The 17,006-nt window shown below is 44.6% G+C and overlaps 1 protein-coding gene across 2 annotated transcripts in view; it reads left to right on the forward strand.

The window, feature by feature from the left end:
• LOC132380659 (serine/threonine-protein kinase WNK3-like) overlaps positions 1–17,006 on the forward strand; it is a 129,832-nt gene that overhangs the window by 80,634 nt on the left and 32,192 nt on the right. For both annotated transcript variants that reach the window (XM_059949626.1, XM_059949627.1), the window contains exons 6-12: positions 3,146–3,234; positions 7,210–7,429; positions 7,633–7,894; positions 9,399–9,610; positions 10,305–10,369; positions 13,746–13,896; positions 15,376–15,492. In XM_059949626.1, coding sequence (XP_059805609.1) covers positions 3,146–3,234; positions 7,210–7,429; positions 7,633–7,894; positions 9,399–9,610; positions 10,305–10,369; positions 13,746–13,896; positions 15,376–15,492 — 1,116 coding nt within the window. The remainder of the gene's footprint in view (positions 1–3,145; positions 3,235–7,209; positions 7,430–7,632; positions 7,895–9,398; positions 9,611–10,304; positions 10,370–13,745; positions 13,897–15,375; positions 15,493–17,006) is intronic.

A 17,006-nucleotide genomic window follows, 5' to 3' on the forward strand; every position in this document is an offset into this window, starting at 1 on the left:
TGTGGCAAATACTCACTCGTTTGGTGTGGCCACCTGATAATGAGTGTGTTAGTGTGCGCTCACAGACTCAGTAGGCCTATTTATTTGTTACTTGAATAGACATGAACAGTGCCTCATGCCCCCAAAGGTCAAAGTAAATTTATTATCAAAGTATGAGGGGTGATTGATAAGTTTGTGGCCCAAGGTAGAAGGAGATGAGATAGTAACTTCAAACTTTCTGCATTTTCACTCAAAGAGTTGAACTGGACGTGCACGTAACGAGAGCTGTATAACAAATCTCCTTCTACCTAGGCCACGAACTTATCAATCACCCCTGCTGTGGACCACTTCTACAAAGAAGGGATCCGTATGCTCCACGACCACTGGACTAAGTGTGTACGTGTAGGAGGGGACAATGTTGAAAAATAAATGTGCTAGGTTTTCTAAAACTGACTCATTCACAGTAGCACAGAGAACTACAACAAACTACCGTAAATTCCGGACTATAAGCCGCTACTTTTTTCCCACGCTTTGAACACTGCGGCAACACTGCGGTCTATACTACGGTGCGGCTAAAGCATGTTTTTTTTTCATGCCGCCAAAAACATTTTGCCTCGTAACAGCAGACCAATAAAATTGATGAGTAGTTCACAGAGGTCCAATGAAATTGTACGATAAATCAAGCGCACTTTCACAATTAAATTATTGTAAATCAGTCATTTGTACTCACCCTCATCAACATGGAAAACACTCGAAGAAAAGCATATGATGCAGCTTTTAAGTTAAAGGCGATCAATCTGGCGGTTGAAGAAGGAAATCGAGCTGCTGCACATAATCTTGGCATAAATGAATCAATGGTGAGACAGTGGAGACGCCAGCGTGAAGAACTGAGTCAATGCAAAAAGACGACAAAAGCTTTCAGAGGTAATCATAGCAGATGGCCCGAACTTGAAAACTTTCTTGAAGACTGGGTTAACACACAGAGAGCAGGCGGCCGCGGTGTTTCCACCGTGCAGATCAGACTGAAGGCTAAAGCAATCACCACCAAAATGAAAATCGAAGATTTTAGAGGTGGGCCATCGTGGTGTTTTAGATTTATGAGACAAAAAGGCCTGTCCGTCAGGGTACGCACGACTCTGCGTCAGCAGCTCCCTCCCGACCACGAAGAACAACTTGCTAACTTCCGCACATTCACTCAAACAAAGATAGCGGAGAATTCCATCGGGCCAGATGATATCATAAATATGGATGAAGTACCTTTGACGTTTGACCTGCCTCTCACTCGGACTGTTAATAAAAAAGGTGACTCATCCATCACACTGAAAACAAGTGGCCATGAGAGAACGCATTTTACTTGTGTTCTGAGCTGCACAGCATCCGGACTAAAGCTTCCACCGATGGTGATTTTTAAGCGGCTGACAATGAAAGTTCAGTGAAAGCTGCCATCAAGAGTACAAACTCAATTCCAGCTGTGATTCCTGGGGGCACCAGGAAGTATTTGCAGCCACTGGACATCAGCGTGAACCGGGCATTTAAAGTGGCGCTGCGCGTTGAGTGGGAGGCTTGGATGACGAGCGGCGAGAAATCCTTTACCAAAACAGGACGCATGCGAAGAGCATCTTTAACTCAAGTCTGCCAGTGGATCCTAAATGCGTGGAGCCGTGTCACAACATCCACCATCACCAACGGGTTTCGAAAGGCTGGACTGCTGCGTGATGAAGAGGACCGCGTGCGCTCAAGTGAGAGCGACAACGAAGAGACTGAAGTGAGTGACGAGATCCTGAGGTTCTTCAATTCGGACACTGAAGGACTTTGATGGTTTTAGTGCGCAGGAGGAAGATGAAGAAGGCGATCAATAACTTTTCCTGGTAGGCTGCAGTATATATATTTTTTTACCAGTCGTTAGGAGATATTGGAATGTTGTTCGTGCACTGTTCAGTCAAAAAGTATACGCAACGTAATTTGTGTGTTACCAATACGTATGTATATTTAAAAGTAGCTGTGTTACAGGCACTGTTCGAAAAAAAGCATTTGCAATATGTATTTGTTTATGTTACCATACGGATTTAATTAAAAGTTAAAAAATCCTCATGTGTAATATCTTTCTGTGTAAATATCTCATATTACAACGTGGGACACCTGCGGCTTAAAATCCGGTGCGGCCTGTACAAGTGCAAAATTGATTTTCTTTCTAAAATTAGAGCGTGCGGCTTTTAATCAGGTGCGCTCTGTAGTCCGGAATCTACGGTAGTCACAAGAAAAGGTAGACAAATGGCCAATGTGCAAACGAAACAAAACTGCAAATACAAATTAATTAATTGATATAAATGATCATTTATTTATTTGATTGCTTGATTAATTAATTAATTGTCCTTAATAGTGAGTCCATTGGTTGTGTTCAGTGGTCAGTTTAGAGATGAGGTGAGTGAAGTTACCCACACTGGTTCAGGAGCCTCACAGTCGAAGGGTAATAACTGCTCCTGAGACTGGTGGTGTGAGACCTGAGGCTCCTGTACCTCCTGCCCCATGGCAGTAGTGAGAAGAGAGCATCTTTGATGACAGATTCCGCTTTCTTGTAGCGGCACTCCTTGTAAATATACTTAATGGCAGGGAGGGCTTTTCTTGTGGTGGACTGGACTTTATCCACTACCTAATGTAGTCTTTTCCTTTCTTGGGCATTAGTGTTTCCATACCAGGCTGTGATGCAACCAGTCAGGGTATTCTCCATTGTGCATCTGTACAAGTTTGTCATGCTGAATCTATTCAAACCCCTAATAGAGGTGCTGCTGTGCTTCCTCAGCTCAGATCCCCCTGATATGATAACACCATGGAATTTAAAGTTACCAATTCTCTCCACCTCTGATTCCCTAATGAGAACTGGCTCACGAACCTCTGTTTTTCCCCTCCTGTAGTCAATAATCAGCTCTTTGGGTTTGCTGCTGTTGTGTGAGAGGTTGTTGTGGCACCACTCGGAATCTTCCTACTATATGCTGATTCATCATAAGGGTGGCATCAGTAAAGTTGGGTTAAAGGGGCCCATTTCGCACATGGTAGGTTCTAAACTGCAGCGGTGCTGGCATCGGGGGAAGACCGGAGGGTGTTACTTTCTAACTGCTCTTTGCTGGGGCTGCTTTTGTAAAATCTGCCCTTGTGTTCCTGCTCTTAGGGCATTAAACCGGCAAGCTTCAATAAGGTGAGCGACCCCGAGATCAAGGAAATCATCGAAGGATGCATCCGACAGAACAAGTCAGAAAGGTGGGTTTTACAGATGGGCGGGGCAGGCAACGAAAAGTCTCTGTGACAGAGTTGCAGTGATGGAGCGGGGAAGAAATTAGTTGAAAATGCAAACTAAAACGTCATAGCAGCTTATTCGAAATCAAGATTGTTTAATGTTATTTCCAGTGCACAAGTGTAAAGGAGAACAAAATAATTGTTACTCCGGATCTGATACAGAACAGAAAAAAATGACAGGATGAAAGTGCAAAGTAAATTTATTATCAAAGTGCATGTATGTTACCAGAAACAACCTTGAGATTCATTTTCTTTTGGCCATACTCAGTAAATCCAAGAAGCATAATAGAATCAGTGAAGACTGCATCCAACAGGGCAGAAAAGAAAATAAATAATAATAATAAATAAGTAAGCAATAAACATCAAAAGCATGAATTGAAGAATCCTTGGAAGTGAGTCCATTGGTTGTGGGAACGGTCAGTGATGGAGCGATTGAAGTTATCCTCTCTGGTTCAAGAGCCTGATTGTTGAGGGGTAATAACTGTTCTTTAACCTGGTGGTACGAATCCTGAAGCCCCTGTACCTCCTTCCCGATGGCAGCAGTGAGAAGAGAGCATGGGCTTGGTGGTGGGGGTCCTTGATGATGGATGTTGCTTTCCTGCGAAGCGCTCCATAGATGTCCTCATTGGTGGAGGGGGGTTTACCTGTGATGGACTGGGCCATAGCCACTTCTTTTTGTAGGATTTTCCATTCAAGGGCATTGACGTTTCCATACCAAGCTGTGATGCAACTAAACAATATACTCTCCACCTCTCATCTACAGAACACAATAAAAATTTTAAAATGCAATAATTATAAATATATTAGCTTATGTACATTGATTGATTGTCCATAAAGTGACACTAGGCACAGGAATACATAAGTTGACATGAAATGGTAAAGTAGTGGTGATTGGGGTATGGAGGGGTGGGTTAGAAGGTGGAAGTGTTGATCAGCCTTACTGCTTGGGAAAAATTATCCAGGTAACAATGCTGCTTAGGCTATTCGGAAACTGGACTGGTGACCATTAAGAGCAGAATTAGGTCATTCGGCCCATTGTGTCTGCTCTGTCATTGCATCACTTATTTTTCTTCTCAACTCCATTCTCTTGCCTTCTCCCCATAACCTCTGATGCCTTGGTAAATCACAAGCCTATAGCCCTCCACTGTAAGTATGCCCAATGACTCGGCCTCCACAGCCACCTGTTGCAACAAATTCCATAGATTGGCCACCCTCTGGCTAAAGAAGTTCCTCCTCATCTCTGTTCTAATAGAATAGGTTTCTCCTCTGGGTGGTCTGGTTCTCTCCCACATTCCAAAATTTGTCAGCAGTTTAATTGGTTACAGGCTTGTTGGGTTAGAACAGTGGTCCCCAATCTCCGGGCCGCGAAGCATGCAGGGGTACAACGGTCGGCGGAATGCACCCAGTACGCCTTTAAGAAAAAAGCCAAAATAAACAAGCTAATTAATTAGGTGCCACCCCCGGCACGTAAATGTCGGCCCAGATCAGAGACGATTGCCGATCGCATAGAGAAAGTGAACTCAGCAATCGCCTCTGATCTGACATCTACGAGCTGGGTGGCACCTAATTAATTAGCTTGTTTATTTTGGCTTTTTTCTTAAAGATGTGCTGGGTGTGCGCCGGCTACTGCTGCATCCCTGCATGCTCCGCGGCCCGGTATCGGTCCGTGGCCCAGAGGTTGGGGACCACTGCGTTAGAAGAGCCTATTACAGTGCTGTAAAAGAAAGAAGAATAAAGTGTTCAGATTACAGAGAGAGTTTACTTTGGAAGGAAAAATGGAAGATCAGATTATTGTTTAAATGGTAACAGATTGCAGTATGCTGCTGTGTAGAGGGACTTGAGAGTGCTTGTACATGAATCACAAAAGGTTGGTTTGCAAGTGCAGTCGTCTATCAAGAAGGCAAATGGGATATTAGTCTTCATTGCTAGAGGGATTGAATTTAAAAGCAAGGGAAGTTATGCTACAACCGTACAGGGTTCTGGTGAGGCTGCATCTGGAGTACTGCGTGCAGTTCTGGTCTCTCTTCTTGAGGAAGGATAGACTGGTTTTGGAGGCAGTGGAGAGGAAATTCACCAGGTTAATTCCATGAATAAGGGGATTGGATTATGAGGAGAGATTGAGTTGCCTGGGACTATGCTCGCTGGAATTCAGAAGTATGAGAGAAAATCTCACAAGTATGAGAGAAACCTATGAAAGGGGTAGATAAGGTGGTGGCAGGAAAGTTGTTTCCACTGATAGGTGAGACGAGAACTAAAGGCATAGCTTCAAGATTCAGGGGAGTAAATTTAGGATGGCAATGAGGAGGAACTGCTTTTCCCAAAGAGTGGTGAATTTGGGATTTCTCTGCCCAATGAAGCAGTGGAGGCTACCTCAGTAAATATATTTAAGACAAGGTTGGATAAATGTTGGGATTGTAGGAGAATTAAGGGTTATGGGAAAAAGGCAGGTAGGTGGAAATGATTCCATGGTCATATCAGTCATAATCTTATTGAATGGTGGAGCAGTCTCGACAGGCCGGATGAAATACTCCTTTTTCTGTTTTTTGTGTTCTTGTATCGTGATGCAGGTATTTCCAATCTGTTAGGTAGGGAGTACTAGAATATTAATGTATTGGTGAAAAATAGACATTGTCTTATAGTCAAGGTGCAATCTGAGAAGAATTTGGAACCAAACAGTCCCCAGCTGAACACTGTTCATACAGAAATTCCAGAAGTAAAGGTGTTTCCCCAAACTTTTATGTTACCAACAACTCAAGCAAATTTCCACAGATGTAAGGTAGAAGCATTTTGATTGGTTGCATTACCGCCTGGTATGGAGGTGCCAGAGCACAAGACTGGAAAAAGCTGCTGAGGGTTGTAGAGTCAGCCAGCTTCGTAATAAGCACTAGCTTCCCCAACCAGTGATGCCTCAAGAAGGCAGCGTCCAACATTAAGGACTCTCACCATCAGGGTCGTGCCCCCTCTCATTACTACCATCAGGGAGGAGGTACAGGAACCTGAAGACCCACACTCAATATTTCAGGAAAAGCTTCTTCCCCTTCACCATCAGATTTTTCAACAGACAATGAGCCCATGAACGTGACCTCACTATTTTTGCTTTTTTTGCACTATTTATTTCATTTTTAATATATACACTCAGTGGCCACTTTATTGGAACCTGGTGTGCTTTTCTGCTGCTGTAGCCCATAAACTTCAAGGTTCAATGTGCTGTGTATTCACAGTTGCTATTCTACGCACCACTGATGTAACGGGTGGTTATTTGAGTTACTGTCGTCTTCCTGTCAGCTTGAACCAGTCTGGTCATTCTCCTCTGGTCTCTTATTAACAAGGCATTTTCACACACACAACTACCGCTGACTGGATACTTTTTAAAAACTTTTCACACTGTCCCCTATTAACTCTTTTAAGCATGAAAATCCCAGGAGATCAGCAGTTTCTGTTACATTCAAACCACCCTGCCTGGCACCAACAATCATTCCACGGTCAAAGTCACTTCCCCATTCTGATGTTTGGTCTGAACAACAACTGAACCTCTTCACCCTGTGCTTTTGTAGTCACGTGATTGGCTGATGTTTGCATTAATGTGTGGGTTGTGCACAGGTATATCTAATAAAGTGGCTACAGATTTGTATTTCTTATGGTCAATTACAGTATTTTTATGTATTGCACCGTACTGCTGCAGTATAAATATCTTCTGGTCCAGTCTACCTACAGTAGTTTGCAGTACTTATTTATTTTATATATATTATTGTAACTTATGGTAATAATTTTAATGAATTGCTCTGTACTGCTGCTGCAAAACATGACATATTATAATGATAATAAACCTGACTCTGATTCTGAAGCAAAGGTGTGCAGTCTAGAGTCCTCCCCACACCTCAAAACTGGTCCTCCAGAGATTCAAGGTGCACGGCCTAACCTCTATTCACCTTTGCACAGGCTTGCCATAAAGGACCTCCTGAGCTACGCTTTCTTTGCCGAGGACACGGGCTTGCGGATCGAACTGGCCAAAGAGGACACCAGGCAGGACTCCTCGCTCGCCCTCCGCATCTGGGTGGAAGACCCCAAGAAGCTGAAAGGCAAGCACAAGGACAATGAGGCGCTGGAGTTCAGCTTCGACCTGGAGCAGGACACCCCTGAGGAGGTGGCACAGGAGATGGCAAGTGCTTAATGGGTCCCGAACCTTCTGCGTGTCTCCCTGCGTGCATGTGTGTGTGAGTGCTTACATGTCTGTGTGTTTCTCTCTCTGTTTTCCTTGTGTATCCTTCTGACCGCATGCTTGCGTGTCCCTGCGGGCTGTGGAGACGATCGTCGCTGCCGTTTGCCTCCTCCGCTGACCTGCGGCGTGTTTGGTGGTTCTAGGTCCGGTCGGGCTTTTTCCACGAGAGCGACTCCAAGCTGCTGTGCAAGTCCATCCGCGACCGGGTCTCCTTCATCAAGCGGAAGCGCCAGAGGACGCAGCAGATCCGCGAGGTCGAGGAGCAGGAGAAGCTGCGCCCTCAGCCGGAGCAGCAGCCGCCGGCCCCGGTGACCCCCGGCTGGCACCAGCACCCGCCCGAGTCCGAGGACCCGGAGGTCGACCAGCATGTGCTGCAGAGTAAGCTGCTCGCCAACACTGTTTCAAGTAAGCTTCCATCTCCTCCCGCTCCGTCCTCCACCTCTCCCTGCTCCCCCACCATTGTCCAGTCCCATTCCCTGGTCTATCCGCAAACAACCCCCGCCCCTAACCCCCTCCTCTTTCTCTCACCGGAGTAGTCCTCCCGGGCAAACCTGGCAGTATCCATGGGAAGCGGGTTAAAGATTCAGTCATAAAGCAGCATGGAACAGACCCTTCAGCCCATTTGTTTTGCATCGATTCAAACCTGGACCGTGTTCTTATACAGATGTACGACTCACTTCCTTACCTCATCTGGTTGGGGGGGTGGGGAATGTGTGTGTGTGTGTCTGTGTCTGATTTTTTTTGATAGCCTGGACCGTCTTCTTGTACAGATGGCTCTTATCTACTACTCACTTCCTTGACCTCATCTGTTGTACATGTGTGTGTATATATACACACGCGACCCCACACATACCCCATGTGCCCATAGAACAAAAGGCCCTTCAGAGAGAAAATCTCACAAGTATGAGAGAAACTTATGAAAGGGGTAGATAAGGTGGCAGCAGGAAAGTCGTTTCCACTGATAGGTGAGACGAGAACTAAAGGGCATAGCTGAATCTCGCCATGAAAGACTTGGTGCGCTTTTGTTCAGTTACAGACTAGAAAAACTTAAACAACGGACAGCTGTTAGCTCTCGCGCAGGAGAACTTAAAAGTAGAAATAAACAAATACTGGAGCGTATGGAAGCAACCGACAGGGAGTTCACGGACAGTATGACCCGCCTGACGATGAACATTGAAAAACTGACTAACTCTGTTGCATTAATAAAGTCCCTTGTTAAATGTATAGAACCTGTCTGCATCAGTATTATCTTGTATTTCCATACAATGTTACACTAGACTGTTACACATCTATTGTCAGAGAAGTACTTGCATAAATAGGTAAACCACCTTCATACGAGCAAGGACAGAAAACAGGGCAAAGTGAGTATGCTTATTTATTCAGTAAGTTATGGGTCAAAGTATTTGGTGAGTACATTTCTAACTCTTCTGGCTTCAGTCTCGTTGCCATCTGTTCTGAAATTGTTAGGTTGCGTTCAAGAAAACAATGAAATGGCGTGCTGCCGTCACCATCTGTTCCGACACGTCATGACAGCATTTTTAGATTTCTTTGGTTACCCTGTCCACACTGCTCTGGTCAAGCGGCGTTTTCAAAATTGCACACTCTGGAGAGTGTTTCTGAAAATCTCCGGTTTCAGGGGACGAAAACACCGTTTTGGTGTGGATGGAGGGTAAAAACGAAGAGAAAAAGCTTCGGTTACGGATTTATCCGTTGTAGTATGGATACGTCCATACGCCTTAGAGTCTTTGCAAGAGATTAGATTAGTTGCCTAATCTACAAGAGGGGAATCTTCAGTAACTGCAAGCTGTGTTTGGATGAGACAATACCATATCTCTAATACAGCCTCCTTTCTTCTCCCTCGCCACCTCCCCCTCCCTCTCTCTCTCCTCACTGAACCACCATCCTGCAGTTGACAGTGTCTCAGACAGCAACCCACCCTCTGCCGTGTGCTCTGAGTCTCAGGGAGGCGTGGGTTTCATCACCGCAGTTGCCTCTGCCGCAGAGCCTGGCACGTGTGCGCCACGGGTCTCCTCGGGTTCCAGCGTGGAGTCGCACCACCCTTCGGCGGGACTCCCTCAGCCGCAGCAGCAGGCCGTAGCAGGATACCAGCAATCAGCTGTGGTGAGTAAGCACCAAAGCTCACCGTTGGTCCAGGGAAGGTGGGAGTATGCATGGGGCTGGTCAGAGGGGGAGCAGGAGAGGGGGAGCAGGAGAGGGGGAGCAGGAGAGGGGGAGCAGGAGAGGGGGAGCAGGAGAGGGGGAGCAGGAGAGGGGGAGCAGGAGAAGGGGGAGCAGGAGAGGGGGAGCAGGAGAGGGGGAGCAGGAGAAGGGGGAGCAGGAGAGGGGGAGCAGGAGAGGGGGAGCAGGAGAGGGGGGAGCAGGAGAGGGGGGAGCAGGAGAGGGGGAGCAGGAGAGGGGGAGCAGGAGAAGGGGGAGCAGGAGAGGGGGAGCAGGAGAAGCTTTAAAGAGGGTGCAGAGGAGATTTACCCAGATGCTGCTTGGATTGGACAACATGTCTTACGAGAATAGGTTGAGCAAGCAAAGGCTTTTTTCTCTGGAGCGAAGGTGGATAAGAGGGGCCTTGATGCAAGTATACAAGTTAGGAACACCTTTCGCCGGGCATTTGGTGTTTGGAGGAAATTATAGAGGGAAGATGTCAGAGGTAGGCTTTGTACAGAGTGGTAGGTGTGTGAAACGCACTGCCAGGAGTGGTGTTGGAGGCCATTGTGCAGTTTTTGTGCATCTAAACAGTGATTTGTTTCTAGCGAGTTAAATGATACAGAATGCTAACATGTTTTTTGCTGTCATTTTTCAGCCCCTGAGCCAGCCGGTGGTTCCTGATTCCCAGAGGCCCATGAGACAGGTGCAGGATAACCAGAGGTAGGGTTACTGTTCAAGCCTCTGACAATAACCCCCTTCCCAGATGGTATGATAAATGCAGTTAGGTCCTGACTGCTGTATGTGTAGGGTTGGTGAGCCCCTTAAGCGGATTGTACCAGCAAGCTGGGAATTCCCCTTGTCGTCTTCTCTCTCCCAACATCCCCTTCTCTTAGCTGCTTCTCCTGGCGCCCCAACAACGGTACAGCACAGGAGCAGAGCCTTTGGCCCACCATGCCTCTGCCGAACTAATCTGATGAGGCTAATCTGAATAAATCCCATCTTCTCACCCATTCCTCTCACTCGCTGCCTGTTCATTTGTCTGTCTAAATACCTCTTCACCGTCTTCGTCATGCCTGCTTCACCTGCCTATACTCTGCTTTTCAAAAATCTACCCCCTCTGTAGATCATTCAGACTTCTTGGGGAATTTGAGGGGGTGGTTAAGAAGGTGTTTGATGCGTTGGCCTTCATTAGCTGGAAGAGAGGAGTTCAGAGCCACACGGTAATGTTGCAGCTCTATAAAACCCTGGTTAGACCACACTTGGAGTATTGTGTTCAGTTCTAGTCACATAGGAAGGATGTGGAAACTTTAGAGGAGAGGCTGCTTGGACAAGAGTTCAAAGTTCAAAATGAATTTATTATTTACATATATGTCATCATAAACAACCCTGAGATTCATTTTCTTACGGGTATACACAGTAAACACAAGAAACACAATAGAATCAATGGAAGACTGCACGCAACAGGACAGACATACGAACAATGTGCAAAGGCTAACACGGGGTGCAAGTACAAAAGAAAAAAATAACAACAATAAATAAATAAGCAATAAATATCAATAGCATGAGTCGGAGAGTCCTTGAAAGTGAGTGTATAGGTTGTGAGAACAATTCTGTGATAGGGTGAGTGAATTTATCCCCACTGGTTCAAGAGCCTGATGGTTGAGGGGTAATAACTATTCCTCAATCTGGTGGTGATGGGCCATGTCTTATGAGAGAAGGTTGAGTGAGTTAGGGCTTTTGGGGCAAAGGAGGATGAGAGGTGACTTAGTAAGAGGTGTTTAAGATGATAAGAGGCATATATCGTGAATAGCCAGAGATTTTTTTTCCCCCAGGGTGGAAATGGCGAATACAAGGGGGCATAATTTTACGGTGATTAAAGTGTAAGGGGATGTCAGAGCTAGGATTTTTACACAGAGTGGTGAGTACATGGAGCACGTTGCTGGGGTGGTTGCAGAGGCAGGTACATGAGGGGCATAGAGACTCTTAGACACATGGATGATAGAAAAATAGAGGGCGATGTAGGAGAGATGGGTTAGATTGATCTGTGCTGTGCCGGACTGTTCTATATTAAACCTATACTCTCTAGCATTTGGAATATCCTCCCCAGGGGATAAAGGCTGACGCTCTACCCAATCCGTGACTCTCATGGTCTTGTATACTTATATCAGGTCTTCTAAAAATAAGAAATCTGGCTTTGTCCAACTTCTCCTTTTTAGTTGATGCTCTCTAACCCTACTGAATGAACCTGCTCCAAAGCCTTCACATCATTCCTGTAAGGACCTGATCTCTACACAATACAGTGGATTCCAGTTAATTGGCCATCAGTTAGTTGGGGCATCCGCGTATTTGAGACAACTCTTGAAGAAAAACTGTTCAAGAAAATAGCTGGGATTTCCCTCATTTATTTTTGGGACATTATACCACTTAATTGGGACAGGAGACTGTTACCAAACAGTTTCTAACTGGCATCAGTCATGTGTACTATTATGGCAGTTAGACACTGCACCATGCTTAGAGCAAACTGATTTTTAATAGCGTCAGTTGTGTATGCTTGGGTTATGTTAGATGAAAAAGCAGAACGGTAATTCTTGGCACTACTTCGTGCAGGAAGGCAATGAAAGCAGTCTCGGAACTGCACCAGGTGTCTGCACTGAGTTTGTTCATTTACAGTGAATCAAAAGAACATGGCAGCATACACTCGATGAACTCCTCCATCAATAGTTATTTGGAATTAATGCAAAATTTTATAATACTGTAGTAATATTGGTAATGTTCCAATTTGTTCAATATTCCATTTAAATATGTGATTTGTTTCTCAGTTACTTTGTCTTTTTTATACCTTGTTAACTATCTTCTTGAAACTTAGGCTAATTGTGCATCCACTTAATTCAAAGTTGAAAATAAATTTATTATCGAAGTACATTTAGGTAGCCACATACAACCCTGAGATTCATTTTCTTGCAGGCGATCGCAGTAAATACGAGAAACACAATAGACTTAATGAAAGACTGAACCCAGCAGGACAGACAACGATCAGCAAATACAAAAAGAAAGAGGGGAAAAATGAAATAATAATAAATAAGCAATAAATATCAAGGCCTTGAAAATGATTTCATAAGTTGTGGAAACAGTTCAGTGATGGGCAAGTGAATTTGAGTGAAGTTATCCCCTCTAGTTCAAGAGCCTGATGGTTGAGGAGTAGTAACTGTTTCTGAACCTGGTGGTGTGAGTCCTGAGCTTCTGTACCTTCTTCCTGATGGCAGCAGCAAGAAGAGAGCATGAGAGGTGGGTGGGGGGGGGGGGGGGGGAGGGAGTCCTTTGATTACGGATGCTGCTTTCCTGCGACAGCACTCCATATAGATATGTTTAGCGGTGGAGAGGGCTCATCCATGTTGGACTGGGCCATATCCATTACTATTATTAGGCTTTTCCGTTCAAGGGTATTGGTATTGCAATACCAGGCTGTGATATAACTGGTCAATATACTCTCCACTACACATCTATAGAAGTTTGACAAAGTTTTAGATGATGCTGAAATCTTCACAAACTTCTAAGAAAGTAGAGGTGCTGCTGTGCTTTCTTTGTAATTGCACTTACTTACAGAACCCAGGACAGATCGTTTAAAATGATAACATGTTGGGCCAAGTGTATTGGTCCCAATGTGTCCCAATTAACCAGAATCCACTGTATTCCATAAGTGGTCCCAGTAAAGTTTTATACGTTCTGACTTTTGTGCTCAATGTTGCATCAGATGAAGGCAAATATGCCGTACGCTGCCCTTACCACCCTGCTACTTGCACCCCAAGGTCCCTCTGTGCATTAGTGCTCCTAAAAGTCCCACCATTGTTTGATCTCTGTGGTTCCTGATTCCCTCTCCTATCTGGTTCCGGAGCCCCTGCCTCTTCTCTGCACCATAACTTTCTTCACTTTCTCCTTCACGTATCCCCTTCCACTTTGGCAGCTAGGCTATCACAGATGTCTTCCCACTTCAGCAGTTCCCTGTGCCAGTGGTAACGTTATAAATGATCCACAGAAGTGTTCAGTGTTGCTGGCTTTTCCCCTTGGAGAAGTAATTACAACAACTGTGCATTCTCAGTGGGACTCCTGACACGGTTAAAGAAGTCTCCAATGGCAGTGACCTTGGGAACGGAAAGCCCGAGAAGCCCCAGAAGTCTCAGCTGAGGAGGCCTTCCTGCGCACGGGAAAGGCCGGAGAAGTCGACCAAGTTCCAGCTGACTGTCTTGCAGGTAACTGGAATGGTGGGATAGTAGGATTGTCTTCTCAAGAGAAGCAAAATGGGTTGGGCCTGTATTGTTTAGAATTAAAGGAACGTGGACCAATTATATTGAACTCTTTGCTCCAGGGAATAAAGATCTAACCTTTCCCGATAATTCAAATGCTGTATTCCTGGCAGCATCCTCATAAATTTTCTCTACATGTTCATGGATCATTTCTGTAAAAAGTTATACCACTTTATATTTTATCTATTATTGCACAACATTGATTCCAACAATCATCAATTTAAATTTTGTAATTGTGAAATTTTGTATGTGTGCTGAATGAGGGGCTTTGTTTCAGACTAAGGGTCAGGTCATTTAAAACAGACGTGTGTGCATATTATTTCTCGCACGGAGTGGTGAATCTCGAATTCTCTGCTCCAAACACCATGGAGCCCAGATGCGGACAATACAAGGATAGGTGGAGGGGCAGGTGGTGTTGGGGAAGCAGGGAGTCTACAGAAGAGCTGAGACAGATTAGGAGAATTAACAAAAAAGTGGCAGATGGAATATAGTGTAGCAGGGTTTTTGGTCGTGTATTTCGGTAGAAAGAATGGAAGGCATAGACTGTTTTCTGAATAGGGAAAAAATTTAGAAATCAGAGATGCAAAGGAACTTGGGAGTCCTCATGCAGGATTCCCTAAAGGTTAACTTGCAAGTTGAGTCACTGGCAAGGAAGGCAAATGCAATGTTAGCATTCGCTTTGAGAGGACTAGAATATAAAGGCAGGGAAATGATGCTGAGGCTTTATGAGGCTCTGGTCAGGCTGTACTTGCAGTATAGTGTGCATTTTTGGGCCCCTCATCTAATAAGGGATGTTCGACATTGGAGAGTGTCCCGAGGAGGTCTACTAGAATGAAAGGATTTGTGCGTGAGGAGTGTTTGATAGCCATGTGCCTGTACTCACTGTAGTTTAAAAGAATAAGGAGGGATCTTGTTGACACCTGTCAAATATTGAAAGGCCTAGATAAAGTGGACTTGGAGAGGATGCTTCCTCTTATGGGGGAGTCTAGGACCAGAGAGCACAGCCTCAAAATAGAAAGCTGTCCCTTCAGAACAGAGATGGGGAGGAATTTCTTTAGCCAGATGGTGGTGAATCTGTGGAATTCATTGCTACAGACAACTGTTGAGGCAAAGTCATTGGGAATAGATTTAAAGCGGAGGTTGGTATGTTCTTGTAAGGACATCAGAGTTACAGGGAGAGGGCAGGAGAATGAGGTTGAGAGGGAAAGTAAATCAGCCATGATGAAATGGTGGAGTAGACTCAATTGGCCAAATGGCCTAATTCTCCTCCTGTGCTTTATAGTCTTAACTGGTTGTGATATCCCAAATGCAGTCTATGGGAGGGGTGAAGTAGTTGGGGAAGGAGGAGGTCAATGTTCAGTGTTGCTGAAAGTGTTGAGACCTGTGTCACTGAGCCTGTCTCTCCCCCCGCCCCGCCACCAACAGGTTTCCAGCGAGGGTGACAACATGGTGGAGTGCCAGCTGGAGACACACAACAACAAGATGGTTACTTTCAAGTTCGACGTGGATGGGGACGACCCTGAAGACATAGCCATCTACATGGTGAGTCTGGTGACTGAACAAACCACTAAGAACCCAGTCGTCATAGAGTCACACAGAATGGAAGCAGGGCCTTCCCCCCCAACTGGTCGATGCCGACTATAGTTCCCACCCGGTCTGATCTTAACTTTTCTTTCTTTCATCATTAATCTTTAATATCTTTAATTTGAGCTTTTGTTCCACATACCTGTCCAATTATCTTAAAAGTTCAAAAGTAAATTTGTTATCAAAGTACACATATTGTCACCATACACAACCCTGAGATTCATCCAAGTTCAAGCATTCCCAACGGAACAAAGAAATACAATGGAATCAGTGGAGAACTAAACACAAGGGTGGACAAGCGACTGTTCATTTCATGACTTGCTGAGTTACTCCAGCATTTTATGTACATAGCTTTGGATTTTCAGCATCTGCAGAATTTCTTGTGTTTAGTACTCAAACACTTCCTTTGGCAGCTCATCCACTTATGTCTTAAGAAACACAAAGAAAATTGCCCCTCAGATTCCTACTAAATTACTCCCCTCTCACCTGAAACCTATGCCCTCTCGTTCTTGATCATCCAGCCCTGGGGGAAAAGACTAAGAGCATTCACCCTAATCTATCTTCACGTGGTTTTGTACATCTGCGGAATAATATATCATATACAACCCTGAGAGGGCATAATCAATAAATCCTGAGAATAGTAACCATAACAGACTCAATGAAAGACCACACCAACTTGGGCCAACCTGCACGGACACCCAGTGGCATTCACAGTGAAACAAAGAAGTACATAGAGTCAATGAAAAAATACACTAGCAAAGATGGACGAACAACCAATGTGCAAAAGATAACAAATTGTGCTAATGCAAAAAGAGACAAAAGTATAATAATAATAAATAAATAATGAATGAATGAAGTCCAACCTCTTCCTCAGTTCCTCAAGTCCTGGCAATAACCTTGATAACCCTTTTTTTCTCTCTTCCCAGTTTAGTAACTGCTTTCCTATAGCAGGGTGACCCCTCAGTCTCCTGTATTCTACGAAGAATGGAATTGGAGTCTCAGGTTTGAGTTTTAAACCTATAGGAGTGTGGGTCCCACTTAACCTATCCCTTTTGTCCTTTGAATCGTCCTTCCCTTTGCCCTATGCTGTCTGCATTTGAGAGGCCACCTAATCCCCCTATGGTGGTAGGATGGAGATACGTCTCTACCAAAGTTTTTTTTTTAAACTTTTTTTTATTGAGTTTTCAAATGATTACAGAAAGAAAAAAAATATATACCCTTCCCCCCTCCCCTTAGCCCCTCCCCCCTAACATCCCTATAGAAAAGAAGAAGAAAAAAAAAAGGAAAGAAAGAAAGAATGAATGCCTGGATATCGGAAGATCCCCACATGCTCCACGGAGTTCGTAATAACTTTAGTATATATATTTATTTCTTTCCCCAAATAACCAATTATTTTATCTTCCGAGCACCTATATATTTAATCCTGTCTTTTGTAAACAAGAGTGCCAAATTTTCAAAAATGTTTCATATTT

Source organism: Hypanus sabinus, chromosome 24 (genome assembly GCF_030144855.1).
Source record: "Hypanus sabinus isolate sHypSab1 chromosome 24, sHypSab1.hap1, whole genome shotgun sequence".
Taxonomy (NCBI): domain Eukaryota; kingdom Metazoa; phylum Chordata; class Chondrichthyes; order Myliobatiformes; family Dasyatidae; genus Hypanus; species Hypanus sabinus.